Below are 26407 nucleotides of genomic sequence, written 5' to 3' on the forward strand. Positions count from 1 at the left end.
AGTGCTTGTAACGCGACCATATTGGATCGAACATTGTCTTGAACAAACATAACGAATTCCTAGAATATCTACTTGCACCGCTAAATGTTGCTGCATTAGTTATTATCGTATACATTATACGCAACTTAAGCAAAGACAATCTTCGCATCAATTCCATTTCACAATTATTAGAAAGTGCAGATACGAGGAGAAACGGATAATGTTTGTCACTATTAGTATGACGTACCCTTTAGAAATGACATTCCGACGTTTTGCTAGCTTCACCAGTAGGTCAAATGACACATAAATACTGGCGTCTATAGTCCTCGTTTCTTTAAAGTACCAATGCCTACATTCTGGATCATCAACTGCAAATTACTAATGTTGTGTACTAAATCTGAGGATCTAACAGAAACTCATGGAAGATGGTTTGGAAGTATCATTACAATCTCCTAAGCATGTTTATAATTACATCAAACAACATATTTTAACGATATGAATTCAATGCAAACTGAATTAATACCAGATTGTCATAAATGGTACCGAAAAATTGCTTCGAAGTTGCTAGTTGCTAGGGTTAAACAATATTTATGGATTGTACAGGATTGAAGTAAATATTTCATAGTACAATGTACCAAAAAAAACATAGGCAAATTGACCACAAAATTATTTCAAAGTTGCTAGTTTCTCGTGTTAAACAATATTCATGGATTGTACAGGATTGAAGTAAATATTTCATAGTACAACATACCAAAACAAACATAGGCAAAATGACCACAAAATTGCTCCAAAGTTGCTAGTTCCTCGTGTTAAACAATATTCATGAATTGTATAGGATTGAAGTAAATATTTCATAGTACAACATACCAAAACAAACATAGGCAAAATGACCACAAAATTGCTCCAAAGTTGCTAGTTCCTCGTGTTAAACAATATTCATGAATTGTATAGGATTGAAGTAAATATTTCATAGTACAACATACCAAAACAAACAGACAAATTGGCCACAAAATTGCTCTGAAGTTGCTAGTTCCTCGTGTTAAACAATATTTGTGGATTGTACAGAATTGAAATAAATATTTCGTAGTACAACATATCATAACAAACATTGACAGATTGATCGATTTGTCGAGGCTCAAAATACTCCCTTTTTTTAAACAGTTTTTCTTCATTATTCTCCACTTTTTAATGAATTTTAAACTAAAAATTTGTTAAAATTGACGTTCTTTATTTTTGCCATGGATTCTTGTACTATCTATATTCTAATTTTAAGTTTATGAGAATGGGGACCACGGAAGCTTGAATATTACGAGAATCGGTGAAGATAGGTGGCCAGAATGGTTTTGCAAAATCATCATCTCACTCCAAGGCGGAAGACAAGGGGATATTCGGCGTTGTCTGAAATGGCAGCGAGTATGACAGTGGCAAATATCTGCCAACGAGTACTCAATCCTTTCACCGAGACAGGTGTTGCACGTGGCAACATAGGAGCAGGTACAATGCGCGATGTTATTTGCAGGACAATAATGCGAACGCCTCGTCGCATTCGCGATTCAACTTCGCCTCTCGCTGGAAAGTACTCCGCGGTTTATACACGGTGAAACGAATTTTCCATAACCAAATTTCCAGTCAAAACTGACGAAAAAGATTTGGAACTCGTCGATCTATTTCTGCTTTCCTTAGCTTTTCGTTTATTTCGTACGGATCGAACAAAAATTTGGGGCTGTAATAATATTTTTTTTATTGGATTTTACCACTATCTCGAACACAAATAAACATACTTTAACCTTCTGTTAAACAAATAATTTATTTCGTATTTCTTGTATTCATTTATTGCCATGTACGTTCTCAAGGGAGGTATTAGGGAATTGTTTTACTGTTATTTGTCTGTTAAAAACTTCGTTTTTCAAGGAGCTATGGTTAGTCTTCTGTAGGAACATTTAATTCCAGAAATTGGTGGGAGTGACGCAATATCGAAGGAAAAAGTAACGAACATTAGCGAAGGTCTATTGTATTGCTTTTTCTTGGATGAATTGAGGCTTTTTAAAATTTTACGCGTTACTCAGATGTTAAATTTTATATATTGGATTAGAGCTTTATACCATATAAAGTGCACCTGTACAATTATCGACCTTCGGCTCGTTTAAAGCCTTGTAGCCTGTTTCATAGCTAATATTTCTGCAAATTAAGCAGTCTGTACTTATTCTAATACAAATTTCTCATATACAAAACACAAATACACAAATTTTGAATTTTATACCGCATTTTACTATATGATGAAGAGATTTTTCCATAAACTGTGGAGGTCCTCCTGAGTGTTAAGCTTTAATCAAATGATTAGAATAATACCTCCTCCCCAGATCTTCCTGTGATAGTGACTAATAACAGTATTTTTGTACTGTTGTTTTATCTATTTGAAGTGAATGAAAATAGCAACAGAAGTATTCAAACGTCTTCAAAAAACAATGGAATGATATCTTCGTGTTCAAACTTACTCTGATCTCGCTTTTCTAAATATACAACTTTTAGAAAGCTGTGATACAGAAATAAAGCACTCGTATACCTGCGTTTACACAACATTTGTTTCGTTATTTCAATTAGCATAGTATACTGGTAATGTTTGGTCAATTTTGAAGAAGTTTGCAATGAAATGTATCTAGTATCTAATATTTGTTACTAGAAATTAATTGGTTTTTAAGTAATCTTACAATACTCACTACATTTTGTACAAAAAATATTTTGTGCAAATCCCTTTGAGTGATACAGCATGATATTTAAAATTTTGAAGTATTTTTTCAACAAATTACGTTCAATCCAATTATTTAACGTTAAACTTCGAATTCTTTTGAATACAGTGAATGTAATTTTCATACTCTTGTTTAGCGTTACACAAGCATCGTCCATAATTCATTAATCACTCTAACGTTATATAATCAAATTCGTATTGACATGTTCAGGAAAAATTAGAAACAGTTATCAACGAAAGGAAATAGGTAAAAAAACGGAATGATATGCAATCTTCAACGGATTAACGAACGATTAATGAAATAATTATGCAATGCAACCGGGACAAGAAACGATTACACGTGTCTTAGAACGTGTTACATACGAGTTTTACTAAATTTATGGATTTATAATCTGCGACGGATTAACAAAGACAGAAAAATCCACATAATTTCATTACTTTTAACATCATGAAAACGTAATAAATTAAAAAAGTTAGTTTTACTTCAATCTACTACGCTCGAATTAAATAAATCGTGCCTCGTATTTTTCAAACCAGAGCCAAGTAATGTTTTCTCGTAACAAATTAAGAAGAGAAAAATTAATTACTGTTATTTTCTACACATAAATAAATAGGAAGCTTAATCGTTTAAAATTTGCCAAGTGCAATCGATGTTCGTGTAACTGATAATTCCACTGTACAGACAACAATAACCCTTTATCCCAATCCACATAACATTACTTTTAACATCATGAAAACGTAACAAATTAAAAAAGTTAGTTTCATTTCAATCTACTGCGCTCGAATTAAATAAATCGTGCCTCATATTTTTCAAACCAGAGCCAAGTAATGTTTTCTCGTAACAAATTAAGAAGAGAAAAATTAATTACTGTTATTTTCTACACATAAATAAATAGGAAGCTTAATCGTTTAAAATTTGCCAAGTGCAATCGATGTTCGTGTAACTGATAATTCCACTGTACAGACAACAATAACTCTTTATCCCAATCCACATAACATTACTTTTAACATCATGAAAACGTAACAAATTAAAAAAGTTAGTTTCATTTCAATCTACTGCGCTCGAATTAAATAAATCGTGCCTCGTATTTTTCAAACCAGAGTCAAGTAATTTTTTCTCGTAACAAATTAAGAAGAGAAAAATTAATTACTGTTATTTTCTACACATAAATAAATAGGAAGCTTAATCGTTTAAAATTTGCCAAGTGCAATCGATGTTCGTGTAACTGATAATTCCACTGTACAGACAACAATAACTCTTTATCCCAATCCACATAACATTACTTTTAACATCATGAAAACGTAACAAATTAAAAAAGTTAGTTTCATTTCAATCTACTGCGCTCGAATTAAATAAATCGTGCCTCGTATTTTTCAAACCAGAGCCAAGTAATGTTTTCTCGTAACAAATTAAGAAGAGAAAAATTAATTACTGTTATTTTCTACACATAAATAAATAGGAAGCTTAATCGTTTAAAATTTGCCAAGTGCAATCGATGTTCGTGTAACTGATAATTCCACTGTACAGACACAACAACCCTTTATCCCAATCCACATAACATTACTTTTAACATCATGAAAACGTAACAAATTAAAAAAGTTAGTTTCATTTCAATCTACTGCGCTCGAATTAAATAAATCGTGCCTCGTATTTTTCAAACCAGAGCCAAGTAATGTTTTCTCGTAACAAATTAAGAAGAGAAAAATTAATTACTGTTATTTTCTACACATAAATAAATAGGAAGCTTAATCGTTTAAAATTTGCCAAGTGCAATCGATGTTCGTGTAACTGATAATTCCACTGTACAGACACAACAACCCTTTATCCTGACAATGGGGTGTCCCACAATCATGTCCACCGGTGTATAAAACGTTGCAACCGGTCTTTCAGCATTTTTGGTCAAACTCCATAGCGATTTCCATTTGTTCTATTCAACGGCAAGCCGAGAAAGCAAAACTCGACGGGTAGTCTCGGTCCTAGTTGTAACTGCGGACGTTAGCCGAGATACGGAGCGTCCCAGATTCGCATGATTCTTTTCTTCGGAGTGCATCCACCACGGTATACGCGAGCGTTTCTTCGTAAAAGGGGTGCAGCGTCCATATAGCACGCACAGTTTGTTTATACCGATCAGTCCCTACGATTACCATCCCGGTTCAAAATGCTCTCGTCCGGTTCCTGACCTCCCCTTGTCAGTTCCATTCAACGCACGACTCGTGCAGTTATCTCGTGAGAGCTTCGCGTAGGGAAACAGCCGGAGAAAAAGAGTTAATTCACGTCCAGGATTCCAAGACACCCTATAGAAATCCGGATCTCTTTCTCTCGGTCGCTATCAAGCGGACGGACATCGACGCGTAGCACCGGTTATCCTTGGAGTTCGATCCCCCCGTTGCTTTCCAGGAGCGTGCGAGGCCGTAACGTACACGCTCTACACGCACGTCGTTTCCAATGGATTTATGCGTGTCGCTCGCGTAATACGATTCAAACGTAATCGCGAAACGACGATCGATCGACTACCGATTTTCATCGACTCTCGAATCCCTCTCTCCGTAACCGACGCGCTATCACAGCCGGATCAAAAATTTTAGTGACATTTTGGTATAACTTTTTAACCATTGAAGATATCAAAGTGCGGTTTGCGCAGAAAACTATTAAAAAACGACAACTTTAATAATTCAAAAATGTGGACGAAGGTGGTTATGATTTTTATATATTATCTAAAAGAAAGTATCCTGAAAACATTGAGATATGTTCGAACGTGGGACGACTTGAGACTCAAAAGATATTCCTTGTCAGTTGCAAAAATATTGACAATTTTCCTAAAAAATTCATTATTTCATGTTGAAAATATTTTTTATTGATGAACGGTTAATTCAAACATCAATTTGATATTAAATGTACTAATTTTCGTACAAATCAAAGATCGATTTCATATTTAAATTTAAATATGTAGAAAACGAGGCAAGGTGATGTTTTATTTTGGGAGTTGGATTCTTATGGCTCTGTTTAAAAAAATTACTCGATATTTTCGTATTTCGGTTCGTTAACGAAAGTATTTTATATCTCGATCGCGGATTCGCTGGCTCCGAGGACGAATAGTTCGCCAAGCGTTCCTTGGGATTCTCGCGTTCGTTCGTTTCTCAGAAGTTGAGATGACTCGTCGTCTTATCGCGAAACGATTAGCATAGTCACTTTTTACAGTGTCGGTCTTCTTATTTGTGACTTCATTGTGACGAATCGGAGCGCTGAGTAAGGCTGCTCGCGCGGGGAAGGTGGGAACCCCGATTGTTGCACAGGAGCCTCGTTGATTGCACCACTGTGACGAAAGGAGGGGATAGTGGTGATATACTGTCAGAGTTGGTCAATTTTATATATAAATAAAGAATAGTTAAAAAACTCTCATTAATGAAAGACTTATTTACAAATAAACCATTTTCTTTTAGAGATTTCGAGATATTCTATATTGAATCAGTATTTAACGGTATTAAATACTATTATTTTCTGAGCATTAAATTGTAAACAGTGTTACTTTCTTCCTAAACGAGTTTCAACGATCACTAATGTTTCCCACTTAATAGTTTATTTATTTAACAACACATCTACTCGTATCATATTACAGAATATTATAGTTTTATTGTGGAATGTAAACGGATAATAGAATCGTGGGATGGGAGACATCGACGCCGACGAGGAGCAGTTTCTCCTGTCGTGAAAAACCTGTTTGTATCCTTACCATGCGACATTCGCGTAACTTCAAACTCGTTGGAAAGTATCGCCAGACTTCTGTGAGACCGTCTATCAAGTCTTTCTTCATAATCGAAATGAAAAAATTCCTTCGCGAAGAGGTCATTCCCTCTCACCCCCGTCGTTGTAAACTTACATCCCCTTTTCGCGAAACTTTGCGAGGTCTCGAAACCCAGAATTCTTATTTTCTCCTATTTTGTCGGCCACTGGAATTCTAACAAATGTTTTACCGACGACAAAATCAATTATTGAATATAATGATATAGCAATTAAATGCAGTTATAATTTAAACGAAGCGAATGCAATTGCTCCTTGCATAGAAAATAAATTAATTAAAGAGTAGACATCCATTTTTTAATATAAACTAAACCATGATTCTGATTTAAATCCTCTTCGGAGCAATTTTAATATACAGGGTGTTCGGCCACCCCTGGAAAAAATTTGAATGGGGGATCTTAGAGGCCAAAATAAAACGAAAATCAAGAATACCAATTTATTGACGGAGGCTTCGTTAAAAAGTTATTAAAAATTAAATTCAAAAATTTCAAATCGTTCTGGAAAAATTACTTTCAGTTGTGGGGCTGAATTACAATCATTTTTTATGAATACACATACCCCTGAAATCCTACCCACTTTCGAGAAAAAAATTCGAGTAGGTACTGAAACTTTTAGACAAAATTAAAAAATTTCAAATCATACTAAAAAAAATTATATTTAGTTACAGTGGGAAATTACAATCATTTTTGGTCATTATACATACCCCCGAAATTCTACGCATTTTCGAGAAAAAAATTCCTCACCGAAAATATAATTTCTGGCCGGAAATGCTTCCCCGAAATTTCATGCAAATCTTTAAAATGTCATAACTTCTGAACGGATTGGACGATTTTGATATTTAAAAAAGCAAACTACGCGTATTTTGATGGAGAATATGTGGAAATTGCGAAAATATTGGAAAAGTTGATCCTTGACACCACAAAATGAGAAAACCCCCATAAAAATGGTCCAATTTTCAAACAGCCATAACTCCTACAGTAGTGAATATATTTGAATGAAACTTTTTCCTGAAGTAGAGCTCATAGGTACCTACAAAAAAGTATTAGACAACTTTTCTATAGAGCGTCAAACAAAATTACTAAAAATGAAAAACGAATTTTTATGAAAAATCGACAGGGGGTAGGTGCCTAAATTTTTCGGCAAAAAAAAAAATTTCAAATCATTCTAAAAAAATTATTTTCGGTTGCAGGGGTCAATTAGAAACACTTTTGTTCATTAGACATACCGTCGAAATCCTACCTACTTTCGAAAAAAAAATTCGAGGTGTGAAATTTTTCGACGGAAAAAAAAAATTTCAAATCGTTTTGGAAAAATTATTTTCGGTTGCGGGGGTCAATTACAATAATTTTTGGTGAATAGACCTACCCCCGAAATCCTACTCACTTTCTGGAAAAAAATTAAGTACGACCGAAACTTTAAACGTTAATAAATTTTTAACGAAGCCTCCATCAACAAATTAGTATTCTTGATTTTCATCTTATTTTGACCTATAGAATCTCCCATTAAAATTTTTCCCAGGGGTGGCCGAACACCCTGTATACATGCGAGACGTTGCGAAATAACATAAAAGATAGAAAATCTTTCACAACAAACGTCAGCAAAAATAACAAAAAGGCCGCTAGGTTCCGACAGAATAGAGTTAGATATTGATCATCGTCGGTAAATTTATGTCTCTTTACGCGATGCTCCGTATCTCCATCCTGTCCAATTGCAATAATAATACCGAGTCGAGTTAAAGTTCAATACTGTTTTATTCATGTTTGTGTTTTCTAAATACGATTGAAAGGATCCTCGTGGCGTCGAACAATTGAAAGCTAAACAGGGTGATTCCAGAAACCGGGTCAAGCCATCGTTTTTGAATATATATAGAAGGAAATGGAAGAGGAAAAAGTTGAATGCTTCTCAGAGTGGTTTAACTTCCTATGACCTCGTTTCCTACTCAACTAAACCGATATGCACCAACGAGAATTGCATATCCTTCCCACTTGTAAATCGATTTTTTGGAGGCAATATTTCACCAAAAGCAAAATATAGTAAAGGAAAATTGAAAATTGAAAATCTACTGTTGTCTATGCTAAATTAGGGTTTTGTCGATCTTGAAACAAAATAATCTTACAATCTTTCTCGAATATAAACGAATTATGTGATATCTGGGAGATACAGGTTTTATTAAATGCTAGCAAATTACGAATAAAATAAGAGAAAACGACATTGTGAATTTGATCCGCGAAGGGGTTAATTTAAAGAGTAAATCTTTTGGGTCTCTTTTTAGATCTCTTTTGGATCTCTTTAGACGCGTTGTATGGAGCTCGACACTTCCGACGAAAAAAACGCAGCTGTGGAAGTTAGGGGAGGTTATTTCGAGTTCGCTTCGGGCAACATTTTAGCCTCGCTTCCTGAATGATTACGCGTGTATCGCGGTCGTCGCGATGGAAAGCGATGCAGTGATCGAGAGAAAGCAACTGGGCTCTCGAGACGCAGCTCGAGAGGCCAAGTGTCGGGGGCACTTTGACGCAACCGGAAGCCATTCGGTCGCGTTGTAATGAGAGAGGTCGCGGCCATCAAAATAACCCCCAACTTCGGGTCCTTGTAACGGGACCAGACAGAATCTCCATTCGTCCGTTTCACCGTTCGTTTCTGGCCTTCTCCTCCGAAACATTCCGTTAGGATTGGAAGCAGAGCCCAAACGTAACAGTTACCCCAAACATTTCTATTTAAAAAAATCGTTAACACGTTACGCTAAGCTACAGTTACCGGAAGAAAGTATCCATACATTGCAACACATTCATAGAAGGTTAGTTAACTATGAAAATTATTATTAGACTTCTTAACATAGCTTTTAACAAATATGTTCGTGCCCCTCCAACGAATTTAATGAAACATTTTCTTTAACGCTAGAACTACCAACAATTATAGTCTATTTATTTGTACCAAAGAAATTAAAACGATAGATATACGCGAAGGAATGTATAATGCAATGGAAATAAGTGTTTATTCATTCTCTTGCAGAAAATTACAGTACATTTTCAAAAATTCAGTCGAGTAAATTTTTTACAAGTTTTCTGGAGAGTATTTGACAACAGGTATTACGTGTTGATTCACGGTATTAAAAGCTTGCTGTCGTCCTCCGACATTGAAACAATTAATGTAATAACAGGGTCTGGTAAATAAGTATTTAAGCAAACGGAAAGCTTTTAATTTGATTTACTACTGATGCTCCAATTTATTTGTAAACTACTCCAAAATGATTCGTACCTAGTTGTCTATCCGTTTCTTGATATCCCATCATAGCTAATAAATCTAATCATCCTTGTTTTAATCTAATTAACTTATCTTTAATATGCTGCAAGAGATCCTCTTAGGATCCTCCAATATTCTATGTTATTAACTGTAGACTGTCAAGGATGAGTTACTCGTACAGAATGATTTCTTCTAGGTCAATGGTAAAAACGATTGTCCAAGTTTTATGATATAGCCTTGGTCTTGGATAGTTAATACATATCTATGCTCCATCGAACTTTCATTAAAAGGCCCTACTGTGTCTATCGCTATTTTATCATTAAAAACATCGCGGTGCGTCTGTTATCTCTCTATCTTGCCCTGTTAACGATTCGAGTATTGTTTAATAAAGTTTGCTACGTCTTGATAGAGTCCTTTTCATGCATAATTTTTCAAGATTTCTGTGATTGTATTCTTAATACCTACATGACCCGCTAGGATATTTTTCCTTTAATTCGTTGGAAGGGCATGAACATATTTTTTTAAAATTACGTTAAGAAGTCTAAAATCAATATATTTATCTTTATTTTATTATTTCTTTCTTTTACAAGTCGATTTTTTTAGTCTGTTACACAATAATCCCCCCAATCGTAATATCTATTATGCAAATAGGAAGTAATGGTGCAAATTCGCTGGCCTTGAACGAGGATCGTTAAATAAAAGAACGCTTGTTAGAAATATTATATGTATAGCACATAACGTGGGTAATTGCTGAGACAGTAGGTATCGAAAGTTGCACTTTACATGCTTTCCTCGCCGACGGTTTCACAGTCGAAGGCGTTCCGTGCGTCAGATTTCACCTTCGGAACAAAGATCTGTCGGTTAGTTATGCAAATACTTTGTGCATCGTTGCAAACTGGCCGATGCAGTCGTGGATTCATTGAAAGTGCTCATACAATTCGCGGAGCGGGGCGTCCTGATTACAAACAACGAATGGCGACCGCCCATAGGTATTCATGAATCTGCGTAATTGCAATTTGAAATTGCGACTCGCGTCAATCTGTCGAGTTGATCGGACGTTATCGTGAACGCTGAACAGTATACTAAATCTTGGACGATCGTTCGATTATTTTCTACCTAATGCCCTCGATGGGGCATACATAATACATGACACCAATGAAAATCAACGCGTCGCTTTAATGCTGCTTTAATCGAATGTAATAAATATTTAAAGGAAACAAATCTTCATAAGTATATTAATTAAAATGTAGTGCACGTTGATAATGAGGAAGTGACTTGTGTATGCAATAAATAAGATCTCATCGAATGACTATACTTTACTATTGATATTTTGTAAATTAGAAGAAACTAAATTGTAATCAGTATTTTCTACAAAATACCTGTGGGATTTCAACCGTCGTTTTCAGTATAAAAAGAATGTAAATACTTGTTTTATTCATGATCCCGTTGGACCTCGAATTTTATTATGTTGTACATAATCGAACTCGTGTTTTTCTTAACAAATATCAAGTTCGCCTTGAAATAATCTTAAAAAGAACAAAACTAAAAATATCGTTTACTTAAAATCAGTATAATTTAGACACGAATAATAACAACGCAAACAAAATATCAGTGAACGGTTCTCGACGATACGAAAACTTATAAATGTTAAAATATACAAATTGCCAGGATCAAAGTCGTTCAAATCTCTAACAACGTAGCAAGAACAAAGACAACAAGCGTATCAGAAAAGAATAGTAAACAAAACAGCGACATTCGTATGCAACATAAACGGTAGGAATGCAAATAGGGACCCAGAAACAAAACGTTGAACAACTGTTGACAAACCTTCGAACGATCTTTGCGATTATTTTTGAAAGACTCAAACTATCGTCGCTTCGTAACAAACATCTGTTACACGATTATGTACGTATACTGGATAAATATGGCGACGACGTATAATTCGTTCGTACGTGTTCGTTATCGCGAAAAAAAAACAACGCGAATACAAATTAGTAGCCATCGTATGAAAACTCGGGAGTCTTTAAACATGGCGGACAAAGTGGAAAGTAAGTATGCGACCTTCGTCGTGACCTCTGCAGGACCAGTTTCATCCAGACCACGAAAATACCGATCCGCCCACGACGAAGACGAGACCGAATTAATCCGTTAAAGAGCCTGAAACTCTGCTTTCGTGCGATAAATAATAACGTTACAGTCATAAATTTATTTTTTCGCAGACATTTTTACATACAGTTACTCCCACGCGTATTCACATAATGATGATTTACTATACACGAAAAGAAACTTGTTTCTTACGAATTCTTTCCATTTATTTTTACCAAATATTGTTTTTATTACACCGTGTTTTGTATTTAATTTTTTGAAAAAAATGAACTTATACTAGTTTCAAAAATAATTCAATTCATAAGAAACAAGTCTTTTTTCTTTCATAGCAAACATTATAGTGTATGAAAACGAATGGGAGTAACTGTACATACGTTGTTTCATTTTCATGTTGCTCCAATTGAGTATACGTTATTGACTTCAAATTGGATAAATATTTAACAATATTGAGTTTCAACGCATTCTAATCGAAACGAACAACACCAAATCCATCGAGGTCTTGAAGAATGTTAAGCTTTGAATCATTTTCATCGTATGGCGTCTACTAAGAATAAGTATTGGAGCTGATTTTGCTTAAGAGACCTAACTGTTATTACCACTGATTAATAACACGTCTGGTCTCGATTTCGTACAAATTTTATGAATGTAATTATGAGTGTTTGCTGAACATGACCTTGTTATACCGTATAGTCACGGATTCGAACAACAATTGACCATGAAATTCTATCTTGAGGCGGCTAAAACATCGACAGAAACGATTGGAAGGTTACATTGAGCATTTGAAAGCTTTTTTTGCTTGCATAAACAGTTCCAAAATGGACGAGAAGACATTGATGAAAACGAAAGAAGCGGTCATTCATGGGGACCTTGAAAAGATTCGCCATTTTTATTTTCTTTTTCTCGTAACACGATTATCGTTAAGGAATTTCACACAAAACAAAGCCTTGCTACTTAAACCACCCTCTCTTATTCATCAAATTTGGCACTTGCAGACTTTTTCCTATTTCTTGATTTAAAACTTCGCTCGAAGGGACATTCTGATTCAAAAATTGATTTTTGCAGAGGAATTTGTAAGATACTGGTTGTATACTAGGCTTCATATTTTCCAACTTCTCATTTTTTGTCGTACTACCCTTCTAAATTGTGACATCAGGTGAGAAAATGATATATGCAAAATTTCATAATAATTGGATAACGGGAACCACATTTCAATTAAAGTTTTAAAATTATAGTAATTTCAGGTTAATCTAAGACATAATTGTACTTCGATATTTTAGATTTCAGATATTTCTCTCGATACAAGAATGCGTATGATTAAAAATTTAAATGACAAGCAAGTAGAAATCTTCGATAAAAGACCTGTATTAAAAGATCTAAGAAACTATATTAATATAGGTGTAGACAATTCTTTATAAAATGATCCATCAACTTGGGAAACCGACATAACACATAAAGCAGCATTAGAAATAGTGAACGATGTCGAAAAGCGTGGTGTAAAGCTGATAAAGAAATTTATTGACGAAATTTATTAACAAAAGATAAAGAAAATAAACAGTATATATTACAAATATTAGAAAAATACCGACGATGTTACCATGATGCAAGTAAATCTATCTTAATAAATTGGCGAAGAGTAACAAATGTATAAAAATTTTATTTAATATAAATATTTAATATATGTCAATGTAATTATTTAAAAATTTATGTATCTATTAGTTCATTATTTTTTAAATGCTTCAAAGGAAAATTGATCTCCATTTACCAATTTGGTAAAAATCAACATTAAGTAAAATAATTGAGATTGAGAGTCCACTTAAGGGTTAAAGTTGGGCATTCCCGTTATGCAATCAGTTTGACATTTTGCACGCATCATTTACTCGCTAAACGTAACAGTTCAGTCGGAAAGCACAAATAAAATAAAAACGTTGTCCCCCCTTAACTAAGAACCACTCTATTGCATACGCAAACGGAGTAACGTTGAAAGGTTAAGAAGAAACAAAATTCTGTTCTCTGACGGTTCAACATCCCCGGTAGTATCGAGGATTCCCCATTGCGGCGTGCAACCAACGAAACAACGATTCTATTTAACGACATTGCATCAAGAGGCGTGCGTCACACGTGGGCATCTGCGGGAGTTATCGTTGACGTAAAACAAGATCGCAACCTACCGAGAGGCGAAGACCATTTCCAGCATGGCTGGTAGCTCTCTCGAGCGGTTGGTGGGCGGACGGGTGGTTTCCCATTTCTCTCTAGCGGCCGATGTTTTCGCGACGCGCAGTACCGGGCGCGTCAAGTATCCAAACACGTCGTTCGTTGTTTCCCTAGGTTCACGATGCACGGTGACGATACCATCGAACGTCCAATGCACTTCAATTTTACGCGTCCACCTCTCACCGACCACCCTTCAACTTCTCCCCGCACCTTTTGGGGGGGAAAGACGAAACACTTTACGTACGAGCACACCGACTCTCTGTTCCCGACGAACGGTGAACGGACTCCGCGACACTCGGGCCCGCAAATATTATCCGGCGGAGCACATTTACGGTTACGAGGACCGCGAGAGCCTCGTTTCGTTCACCAAGAGCCACCGTGCAGTCCGAAACGAGGTGCAGCACTGGGAACGCGGATAACTGCGCGGGCTTCCCGATCGACCAAGTTCCATCGCGAGCCTACGCGACTTGCTCGCGCTTCGTGCACCTATCACTGACAACCAGGTGTGCGACACGACCGATCCATCCGCGCTAGGAACTCTTCTCCTATCCCTCCCTCTGTTTCTCTTCCTTTTTACGTATCCGTGCGTAGCTACGAGCGGTCGATTCCCGATCGAATCCGCCGCGGCTAATTAACAACCGTCCTCGTCGCCTCGAGTTTGAAGAAACTTGGTGGCGGCGCCTACGTCCAACGCACAACCGGCCGGTAAAACCGTACGCGTATCGAGACGGATCGACGAACGGGGCGAAGCGACTACTAACAGATTCTTCTTCTTCTTCCCGCCTGGCCCCTTGGCAGGCAGTTCAAACTGGTCGACTTGCCCCAAAGGTTGACGTCATGGGCTCTGCCAAGAGTGGGATCCCCGGAGAACTCTCTCGGTTTCGTGTGCTCTCTGTCCTCGCAGTGGCCCCAGTTACGCGCCACGGTGGGGAGCGTCTTCGTCCTGACGCTTTTCCTTTCCAACGACCCGTCGATTTGTCAACGTTTTATTTTTAATCGATGACGGATCGTCGATGAAACTTTGTCTCGTAACGTTTGTCGTTAAGAATCATCCCTGTTCGAAAAATATTTGGATGCAACCACCTCCGAATCCCTTTAATTGTAGCTTTCCATGGATTCGACTGAAGTTATTAGTCCTTTACGAAGGAATCGTTCGTTCCGAGTTCTCCGTGGAAGACTATCGTGGCGAGGTAAAGTGAATGGTCTGCGGAGAGCGTTAGAAAAACGTTTTCGAACGATTTTGCAAGTCAATGAAATGCAATTCCGTTACTTCTGCGACGTATCGAGTATACGCAAGGCACGTTTACGCCGAGCGTATCAATTAACGGGAAGAACTGTTCGGCTCTTTTCTTCGTTTCGACAAACGAGCAGACATTCCGGGGATTATTCGGATCGATTCAACGATACGGATAGTTTTTATTCGAGCCAGTCCAGCGTGTGGCAGTTAATGATGCGGCGGAGAAGAGCCACGGGGCCACGAGTTCCCACGTTTTTCCGTTAGAACTGCCGCCGTCACGCTCAGCTACTTCCGGCGACCCCACCGGAACTGCAATGTACGTTTGATCTCTCGCAGCAGGCTGACCATCATCCGTAAAAATGCATCTTTTTTCTTAATTTACTTTCGTCGTCCGGGATCCGGTGATTTTGTCAACCAAGTTCCTCCATAAACTTTTAAATAAATCCCACGAGAAATGTTAAATAAAATCAGACAGCCACGAGTCTACGAGTACTTGCCAGTCGTAGAATTATAACATGTTTAAACAAAACGACTCTCGTAGGAGACACTCCCGCGCCACCTGGTGGAAAGTATTATTCGTGCGTAGGTTTCAACGGTTGGAGCAACGTTACGAAGACCCTATCGTCGTTCCAGCATCGTTTCTCGGCGAAGAAAAATCGTTGGGAAGCACAGGAAACATCGTTGATCGGAAAACACCACCGTGTTCACTTTCACTGAACAACGCGAAGCAACGGAAAAGCCTGACGAGACGAGGATAATATAAGCGCTCGATCTTCCGGTACACCGACAAACCGACATGCGAGAACCCCCCCCTGAAACACTCGGGACGCGAATGCCGTAGTTCAAACGGGCACAGGTCTCTCTACCCGGGTCCTACGACGCGCCAGGGACGTATTTCGTTTCGTGGAAGCCCCTGTCCCTTAAAAGTTTCGCTCGCCAAAACGGTTGGAGTCGCGATTAACAAATACGAGCGTCGAGGGATATTCTGTTTCTTCATTTTTTTTTTTTTTTACAGAGACTACACAACTTTCTTTGGTTGGAGAACTCCTCGTACGTTTTTAGTGATATTTCCCACATACGCTTAAATTTTTGTAAGATAAAACGTTGACAATTGCCCGTTCTGCGTGCTCCAGAAGTTTCAGCGTATACAATTGAAAATGAAAATAGATTCTTAATTGGGGATGCGTATGTCTATGGTTTAAATTTGACATGTTCCAAAATGGTAACATGGTAATAGTAACATTTTTGTAGTTATCGAGTCGTTCAAATAAATAGTTACATTAGTTCTATCGATGTAAGTTAATTTTATCTCATTTTAAAGAACTAATACTTTGTTGAACAATATTGATCTAACATTCTAATAATTTTATGTAGAAATTAACTATTCTTTCTGCAAAGTAGTTAGTCTTTTTCGTATTGGTATCAGTGTTAAATAAGAATAATCGTTGATTGAAAATCTGAAGGGTAATTTCATCTCTTAAACTGGGTCGTAGGTTCCCAATTGAGGACCACGCATATTCAACCCCGTTACCCGTTCTGTATTATCATTACTCACAATTCTTATGACATGCCTTTAAACGTACTATATATTATTATTTTGATAGAATCCATCGAAGAACAAGTAAAATCCATAGAATTCTATAAAAATTTCGAGTAGAACCATACGACGAATAAAATACTTTATTATGGAATTTAACAGAATCTCTACCAAAGGTGTAAAAAGATACCTTCCAAGAAACATAAAACTATTTTTTAAGTTTAATAATATTTCCTCGATAACATGGTATTAAAAATAATGTTAATATTAATACTTGCATCTATAAGTATTTACTACTCAAGTTTCCAATGCTTTCGATATTTTTATATATTCGAATATTGCTTTCTTGTTTTCTAATTTATATTATAATTCTCAACGTCGTCACTCTGATTTAGAGACAATAAACTAAACCGTGAAAACACATAGAAATGTTTAAAGAGCTACAAGAAACATAAAAATGTTTGGAGATCAGAATGTTTCATAAAAAAGAGCTTGAACAATTAATAAATCGAATAGTTAACAGTTTTCCTATGTTATTTATCTCGATAAGAAGTCCCCCCCCTGGGTCCATCCCCCTTCCAATACGCCCGAAGACGCGTCTACGGTCCTTGTTTTCAGTCCATTTGGGTACGAGCACGAGTCAAGCCCCCTCTTCTTCGTGAAACCGTGAATGTTGTAGCCGGGGACTCAGGGCCCAGCCGCCCAGGTACTTTTTCCCTACTCCGGACCCCGGAGCCAGGGCCATGTCAAGTTTTCTCAGCGCCTCTGTGCCTCTCCTCGTCCGACAAACTCCGCTTCGCGCCGCGTAAAACCGGTTTGCGCCGCGATTATGCGATCCGCAGGGAAGTCTGGCGTGCTTCGACGAACCACGAGCAAATTAATATGATCGGGCGGTCGTGGAATCTATTCGATTTTCTCGGCGTCGATCCGTGGCTCATTCGGGAGCGGCGATGGCCGACCCGCGTAGGCTCCAGGGGTCAGGTCGGGGTCTGTTGCTCGAAGTTTACGGCGGTGAGGTGTGCAGCTGCTACGGCAAATGGTCGTACATCTGCTGAGACACGACTGAGAGAGAGAACGAGAGAGAGAAACGAGCCGCGAAACCCGACAGAGGGTTTCCTACGCTTTTCGATCGTTCGTCCAAGGATTCATCATCTCTTCGCGGGACGACGGAGACGATAACCGAAAGGGGGTCGAACGATTTGATACTTTGTCCCGGGAACAAAGGACGTTCTTCAAACAATTGGAAGTTGAAAAATTAAAATATACACTTCCTAAGAGTCGAAATAAATGTTGGCCTTACGTTAGACAAAGTTTAATTGAATGAATTTGAGGTGGGGTTTCAATTAATAATGCGATACAATTGTTTTTTTTTAAGAGTTAGACGCTTTAAACGAGAATATACATGGTGCTGGGTAAATGTCTTCTGACAAACACTTTTTATATATTCAGTAAATATATCAATCGATATGAAAGAAGGGAAGTATACGTCTTTATGATCTGTTCCAAAATTTAGATGAAGATTATGACTGAAAGAAAAACCAAATTTCTCGGTGACTTCACAAAGGTGAATCATACTTTTTGACAATTTTAAAAGTTTTTGAATCTGTTTCTATAAAGGAAAAACACAGGGAAATTTTTGTTTTATTCCAAGAGGATGGAAGGGGGTAGTTAAGTTTTTATATGCGCTAAATAAAAACTTGAATGTAAAAGAATGGCAAGTTTTATAAATTCGTTAATTTCTCAGTTACTTTATATTCGATGCAAGATAGGTTTCTTATTATCGATCATGAACTGGTAAACGTATTCATAAATTCGTATTTACTGTAGTCGGTTTGAAAAACGGGAAATGTTCTCTTACTTAATATTCTCGACCGATAAAACGGGAATCAGGTTCCAAGAGCTACGTAAAATGCAAATAAGGTATTGGAATAACTGGATTCAGAAATTTAAATTTCGTACGGTCAAAGTTGAGATACGTCGATTTGTTACAATGACCGCTTTCAAATCGCACGTAGTTCGTTTCTTCTCGAATGACCGTAATTTTATACATTTCTATTAGCTGAATATAAAGAAAAAAATCGTTGATACCGTGTAGAATGTAGTTCCATTTATAACAATACTGCAATAAATGTCCAATGGTTGTTAAATATTAATCAAAATATTCCAATCGTGGAACATTAGGGCTTTCCAGATTTGGCGTATTTTATACACATTCGTAACTATCTTGCAAAATATAAAATATAGAAATTGTACTTAATGATTTATATTTATCAAAATCTCCAATTTTGTTGCTATTTTTTGTAAGTACCCCCCTCTTTGGGTTCTTCCACATCCGTCACTGTTTACTACAATTTACTAAACTTGCTTCGAAGGCACGAGAAAATTAAAGGAACCTTCCACAGTTCCCGCATACTAATTCTGTTTACCAATAACGGTACCTGACATTTAACCTGGAAGTATTATTACCACGGATTAGGAATTGTGTATTCACTTTCTACAACAGTTACTCGAGCGTCTTTCGAGCGTTTCAGATTCGTTCAAAACCCAGAATTACAATTACATTTATTTTGCAAATCTTCATATAATAAAAACAAAATATCAAATAATATTAAACGTAAATTAGCTACTCAGTATTTCGAACCAGATAATATTTTTAAAGAAAGACAAAATCAATTGTTTAATTGGATCAAAATAAATTTTCTAGTAAATCTAACGATTCATGGGTGTCGCGTGTTTCTTAGAAAAATTTATTCTTCGGAAATTTGGAACGGATCTATGATTCCAACGTGATGTTAAATAATTACTCGCGTCTTAATTATGCTCGAAAGCGAGAATAGGGTGGCCAGAAGTTCTGAATGGCCGCATTTTTCCTGGCAGCTGCGTTGCCTTGATTTACTTTTCGTACCAAAGACCACGGATCGTAGAAGAAGAAAGAAAGTTAGCAGCTGCTCACAGTTTCGTGCTTTCTTGCTACTTCCCGACACGACATCTAAACACAGGAAACTCACCGTCGACACATCGACTGTGTCCTGTAATAAAAATCTATGAAGCACGAGACGACGCAAGATCATTCCTACGACCATGTGTTCGTGTTAGGATTAAAAAACAAAATCTCTCGGTTCTAGATATTTTCGAAATTTTAAGAAAAATGTAGGTATGTTCCTGCATTAGCTCACGGAACAAAATTTTCTTCGAAAAATTGCACGAACATTTTTATAAAATCTTCAGCGAAGAAATAGCCGCCATGACAGTTTTACATCCTCATTAAACCCTTTCATGCGTTTGCTAAAAGCAACAAAGTTGTTTTGTGTTTATATTTTGAATTAACTACCAGAGTGAATAAGCTTGTAAATCGTCTAAAATCATTTGATAAAAACAAAATGATGTTTCAAACGAAAACAAAAATTGAAAAATATTATTATGAAACAGTAATTTAACAACATTTTAATGAAAAATCGAACAAGTTTTATAGCGACCACAAAATGCTTTTATCAGAGAAACGAAAGTTTGTCAAACGAGAAGGGATTTATTATTTTTCATAAAATTCTATGGTATGTTCGAGATATTGTTAAAGTTGTAGTACAAAACACGACATAAATTTATAAGATGACCTAATACAACGATTCTGGCGTTGTTCGAGTAGAATGCGCCAGATACAGGAAATGGCGACACCTTGGCGATCAAAATTCATCGCATTTTACGAATTCAGCACATCAATTATGCAAAGCGCTCGACGCTACGCAGACTGTTTCTATATGTAGACACACGGCTAACATAGTTTCACGAGTAACAATAAAGTGAGTTAGTAAAATGGTAAAATTGGTGGAACAGGTTTTTTCGACTTTTATCATTAATTTAGCTGCATTTTCTAACGTTTTCTCAGTTAAATAAATACGTGACTTCACATATCGTATCGTTACGAATTTTGTAATTATTTTGTACTAATTATTGTATATTATGTAAGCCACGCGACGAACAATATTTTTTCAGCGTTCATTCGGAAATAAATTTAAAAATACAAAAAAAAGTCTAAATTAAAAAATAAATTTCCTAAAAACTAAAAAAAAATAAAGTTTAAATAAAATTAAAAAATAACCAAACTGTCAGTGGTTAATGTTAAACCTTTAGAGCAAAGTGCACGACAAAAAAAAATTACGTATTATAATTTTCTAAATTTTGGAGTTGAGAATCTCGTGAGTTGCATTTTTATTTCATCGGAAAATAAAATCAATACATAAACTTGTGTCATAAAACATCTGATTCGCATAAATAGAATCGCAAAACATTCACGATTTTGATTGCCCAAAAAAAAGGACACTAACTATTTGAGAATATTATGCAACGTTTGTATTGAAAAATCTGTCACGTCGTGAACAGTAAAGATAATATTTCGGCATGATTATTTGCTACAAACCACTTAAAATGTAAAATCAAAGTTATGTATCGCGATAAGGCAGTCGAGTAAGCGACAGAAATTTGCATGAATTCTTTTTCGAAAATGAGATTAGAGTACTTACAAAAAATCGACGGTCACTGAAGAGCTTCGTCCGGAAAATTATGCTTATCGCTTCGTTAATTTTGTTGGATAAGACACTGACGCAAGAAAAATTCGAAATTTGGGCAACTCGTATTTCTTTTCTAATTACAGGTAAAAAAAAATTCATGAAAATAAATATTTAACGGTTCTCAAAAGTCTAACTATTATTTTCGTCATAGTATCTCTAAAGTGAGTGTCTCCGTGCAACTTTGGCCACCTCATTACTGTCCACTCTACCTGATTTTCTCAGCATGCACTGGCGTTAGGTGAGCTGCCGCGCGCCAGGCGCATTATATCGAATTTTTAAACGCTTATAATTACGAAATAAAGCCCTGTAAATTCATAAAAATAACGACTTTATTAAACCTATTACGTAGCTTAAAAAATCTCTTAAGCATTTTATCGATTTTTTTAGAAGTACAATTTAACTTACAATACTGTTATATTATAAACATATTTAAACATTTAATATTTATGTACATTGTAATAGTATTCGCTGAATTAATCGAACATTTTTACAGCACATCTATACATATACAGAGTGTGTAATTAAAACTCGTCAAAAATTACTTCTTGACACATTTTTTTACGTAACAAATAGTTTACAAATAAATTCAGGCGTAACAGATGAATGTTATATATTACATATGTTATAAAATTTTTAAAAAGCGTTTCACGCGCTAAAAACCTACGCGACATAAAAGTAAATCGTCGGTTATATATCGGGAAATAAATAATGGAGCCTTGGAACTTGTCTCCCCATTTTCTCTATAAATGTCATCCTCGATTTACACGGAACTCTTTGCGGGAGCCAATCAACCGCGAACACCGTGGGTCGTGCGCGTCTAATTAAAAATAAAAATTCATCCGAATGCGTTCCATTGATCCGCGTTGTGTCTTTGCCAACGTAAACATCAACCGACGCGGGATCTAATGGTACGGGTTCGCGTTTGTTTGGACGGGGCTTAGATAAAAATGTAACAGCGACGAAAATAACGATCGTCGGCCTTGATTCTCCCATGCAAATTCGTCAACGCAAAGGGAACGCGAACGGCGTCGGTACACGACTATTTTCGTCGACCTTTTTTCGTAACGCCGGAGCCTGCACATGCATTTCACAATGCGCTCCCGTCTCGCGCGACGTGCGTGAGCACAGGTGTAAGGAGAAAACGAACCTAAACGCGTGAACGCGAAAGAAACACGAAGACGTTCGTCGAAAGGGAGAAGAAAGGAAGTGCACTTGTGCCTAGCTATCGAGGAAGGGTGGCTTCCAACATCCTTCCAGAAATATACAGGCTGATTCACCTAACTCCACGGTCGTAAACCCCTCTCAACGACGACATTTTGATTCCCCCTATAAATACGATCCTTTAGTTTTTATTCTTGTTTTAAGCATTATTAAACGTCACTCTGTGCTTCCTATACTATTTAACCTTCGAATTACTGACTAGGGTCTCTTATGACCCCGTGCAAAATTTTGTTTTTAAATAAGAAAGATTCATTTTATAAGTTTACCATAGTTCTGTAAAAAAATTAAGTTACTCTTAGGCAAATGTGATAACGAAATATGAGCTGCATTTTGAACAATAATAATTACTAATAATTATTACTAAATGTAGCCTCCTATTTAGTATACTATTTAATTCTGAAAATTGTCTTTATGAGTCAATAAAATGTGGTTCAACAATTTGCTACAAAAATCGATGAATAACATATGTTATTTTAATAATCATTAAATGTGACTTTATGTTTCCAAAATTTTTCTTATAAATAGAAAAATTACTTTTATATTGCATACAATTTAAATAAATGTGATAACAAAATATAAGCTGAATTCTGAAGAATAATAATTACTGATTAATATCAATAGTTATTATTAAATGTAGCCTCAAATTTACTATACCATTTAACACTTAAAATTTTCTACTTGAGTCAATAAAAAGTGGTCCAACAGTTTGCCACAAAAATCGATAAATAAAATATTTAATACGTCTAAAGAATTTTTGGACGATTTTAGAAACGTGGCCTGCCAGGGTTAAAATCAATTTTGGTTCGGTAATTTCTCTCTAAGTATATTGGAAATTTCACTCTTGGTTGGTTGTACATTTTCAGATATTACTTAAAGTTTGATATATATTTTTCTCCACAGGAGCACTAAGTACGGGCCTCGAGTGCGACGTAATTTCATGAGTGTTTCGTAGAACGTGAGTTCAACGCGGGGCTTTTAAGCGTTGCACAATACGTACGAGCTTTGAAAACTAATTACCGTAGCACAAAGGTGCCGCGTTTCTATTCAATAATGCTCGTTATACGGTATGGATCCGAAAGTGAATTTCCACAGATGAAAATGGCGGGTTTAATGTCGGTTCATTTTCGCTGGATTTTTTCTTTCGTCCGCGCGTTAATGGGTGTCGTTTCTGCCGCGAAAGGAGCCGCGAAGAAGCAGTGATCGACGTACGGCGATGGCTACTGTGTGGAAACAGATGTCACGCTAAATTCCAATTAATTCAAGGTTCTCGAAACCGTTGATTAGCGTCGTGAAAAAAAAAACTACGAATCCACGCTTAAGTTAATTCAACTGTACCTAAAGGAATCAACTGCAGTGCTTGCAATACTTTCAGAATGTTCCTCTTTTGACACTCACGCGTAGCCGCGAATCAATATAAACTAAGAAAAAAATTATAATAAAATCGAACGTTTACAAAATAATGTCCTTTATAAAATATTTAAAAATTATCTAAATCGACGGAACTGCACATAAAAGAATCAACTACAGTATTTAAAATATTTTCAGAATGTTTTTTTTTTATACACACGCGTAACCACAAAAGAATTTTTCTAGCGTCTCAAAAACTGTAGTAAAATCTGTTATATAAATAACGTCCTCTACAAAATATTTAAAAACCGTCTAAATCGACGCAGAAGTCTTTCTAGATCTTCACTTACCAGGGTATACCAGAGTATGCATAAAAATAAGTAAAATTAATGTTGTTTCAATTAACGACAGTACCAAAATTACAGAACAGTGTCCTACTTTGCAGTCTATTAGCAATTAGTGGGAAGTCACTTCGTAGTTTGATACAAACCCTGCTGAAAGGAGATCCTCCAGAATGTTCTCGCGAGCCCATCCACGGAATTGAATACTACTCGCGAAAATCTTCACCGTGCATGCACCAAACTCGTATTGATAAGGACAGAATCGATTGCAACATGTTATGTGCTGTGCGTCTGTGGATTCCTGTCTCTCGTTATTTGCCATCGTCGCCACTGCTGCTAACACCAGGATTTGTTGTGCATTACATTGTCAACGATCTGAGCATTTTGTCGTCGCGGAAACTTTTCCGCTTGTACGTGACCGATGGTTCGCGATAAAGTTACACAGAACTTATTCGCGAATCGCGTATATCGATCAAGATAACCTCGCTATATTTCGTAATCGTTCAAATTACTATAATCTGGCGATTCTTAACCCTTTTCCCCCCCCCCCCCCACAAACTTGAAGTAAACAATTGAAAGGTCAGCTGTAACAAGGAGACATCACTTTTGGACAATTTACGTAAATCAAGGAAAACCAATCAAAAAGCGAATAGAAACTTTGACACCGAGTTCGAAACCAGTACGATTTTTATTTTTCTAATAAATGCAATTTAGGAGAGAAGGTAATGAATGTTCGTCAAAAAGATTTGAAGAAATTCTGTCGTAATCGTAAGCGTGAAATTATTTTGTTGTTCATACCACGTGAAACAACACATTTTTGTTAATAACATAAAAGATATGTAGAAAGTGGTGCTCCTTGTTAGAGCAAACTCTTCGATCATCGAATTTCACGCTTCTATTTTAAAGAGTACCACTCTGCTCTCAATCTATTATGTAGATCAGTTTTGTTTGTAATAGAGTGTTTGTGTATTATATCACGCAGTGTCTTCCACACCGTTTCAATCAGGTTTAAGATTGATGATCTGTGGAGATGTATGTATAATTTTCTAGCAGTTATACAAACTCCAGTCTTGTACTATCCTTGATCTATGTTTAGGATCGTTATCTTGTGCAAGGATGAACCGAAAACATACGCGAAGTTTATGTTTGTTCTTGCTCCATGTTACAACATAGTCGTCTGGTTTGATCAACCAAGCGGCATTGTAACGGAACGATTAAAATAAACACTGTGTTTAACATTCAATATACAAATTATTAAAAAATGTTTAGAATACTCGTTTCTCCGACACTTCGACGCTAATTCCAATCTTTCTTGTGTATTAAAATTATTAGTTTAGTCGAACGCTTTAGCTCGAGTAAGAAATTTATGCTATCTAAAATTGACATAATTTTTTAAAGATAATCACGCTTGGAACAGCTTCTTGCGATATTTTAGTTCGCTATCTTCCCGATATAGCTAATTTTACGTGTCTCTGCTTTCAGCACGTGACAATAAATACGAAGCTAATGCTAAAGTGCAATCGTTACTCAAATAATAATACTTCCCACATCGTATTTCACCGATGAGATTCGTGGTATAAATATTAAGAAATCCGTTTTATAAACAAGAATATCTTTACAAACAAAAATAATGTTCCTTAATCGCGTTCTGCCATTCTTCATCCTATTCTGATCCCGAAGAATCTAAATGAGATTTCGCCTTTCTAAAATAGAACTAAGTAAGTGTGTCAGAAATTATCTGCTTGTCGTTTTTTCCGTGTTTCGTTTTTATACCGGAATCGTGATTCACTTTTCGTTACAATATTCTTCGTTTTCCTTTATTCGCCTGTTACTGTTTTTTATTTAATTCGAAGAAATAAATATTATCATTAACCCTAGTAATTCCTCCTTAACGTCTTGTAAACAAATACCATTTGGGTTTAAATATTTATGCGACAATGTTCTTATATATTTTTCTTCTCAAAATAATATTTGTCCTGTTTACCACGAATATTTAAATATCGCGTGAAAAATGTGTATTATATTAAATATTAAATTTTAATTTATTAATCTCATGACTAACTTTTTTATTAAAAATC

General features: G+C 36.2%; 1 protein-coding gene across 7 annotated transcripts in view; it reads right to left on the bottom strand.

Annotated features, from left to right (window-relative positions):
* Numb (NUMB endocytic adaptor protein) overlaps nucleotides 1-26407 on the bottom strand; it is an 84101-nt gene that overhangs the window by 22846 nt on the left and 34848 nt on the right. Inside the window, exon 1 of one of the 7 annotated variants that reach the window (XM_076767740.1) lies at nucleotides 14039-16466. The exons of 5 other annotated variants lie outside the window; for them this stretch is intronic. In XM_076767740.1, coding sequence (XP_076623855.1) covers nucleotides 14039-14113 — 75 coding nt within the window. In that variant the 5' untranslated portion in view covers nucleotides 14114-16466. Of the gene's footprint in view, nucleotides 1-14038; nucleotides 16467-26407 lie in introns of those variants that run through there. One more of the 7 variants, XM_076767742.1, reaches the window with a different exon arrangement.

This window comes from Colletes latitarsis, chromosome 7, assembly GCF_051014445.1.
Source record: "Colletes latitarsis isolate SP2378_abdomen chromosome 7, iyColLati1, whole genome shotgun sequence".
NCBI lineage: Eukaryota > Metazoa > Arthropoda > Insecta > Hymenoptera > Colletidae > Colletes > Colletes latitarsis.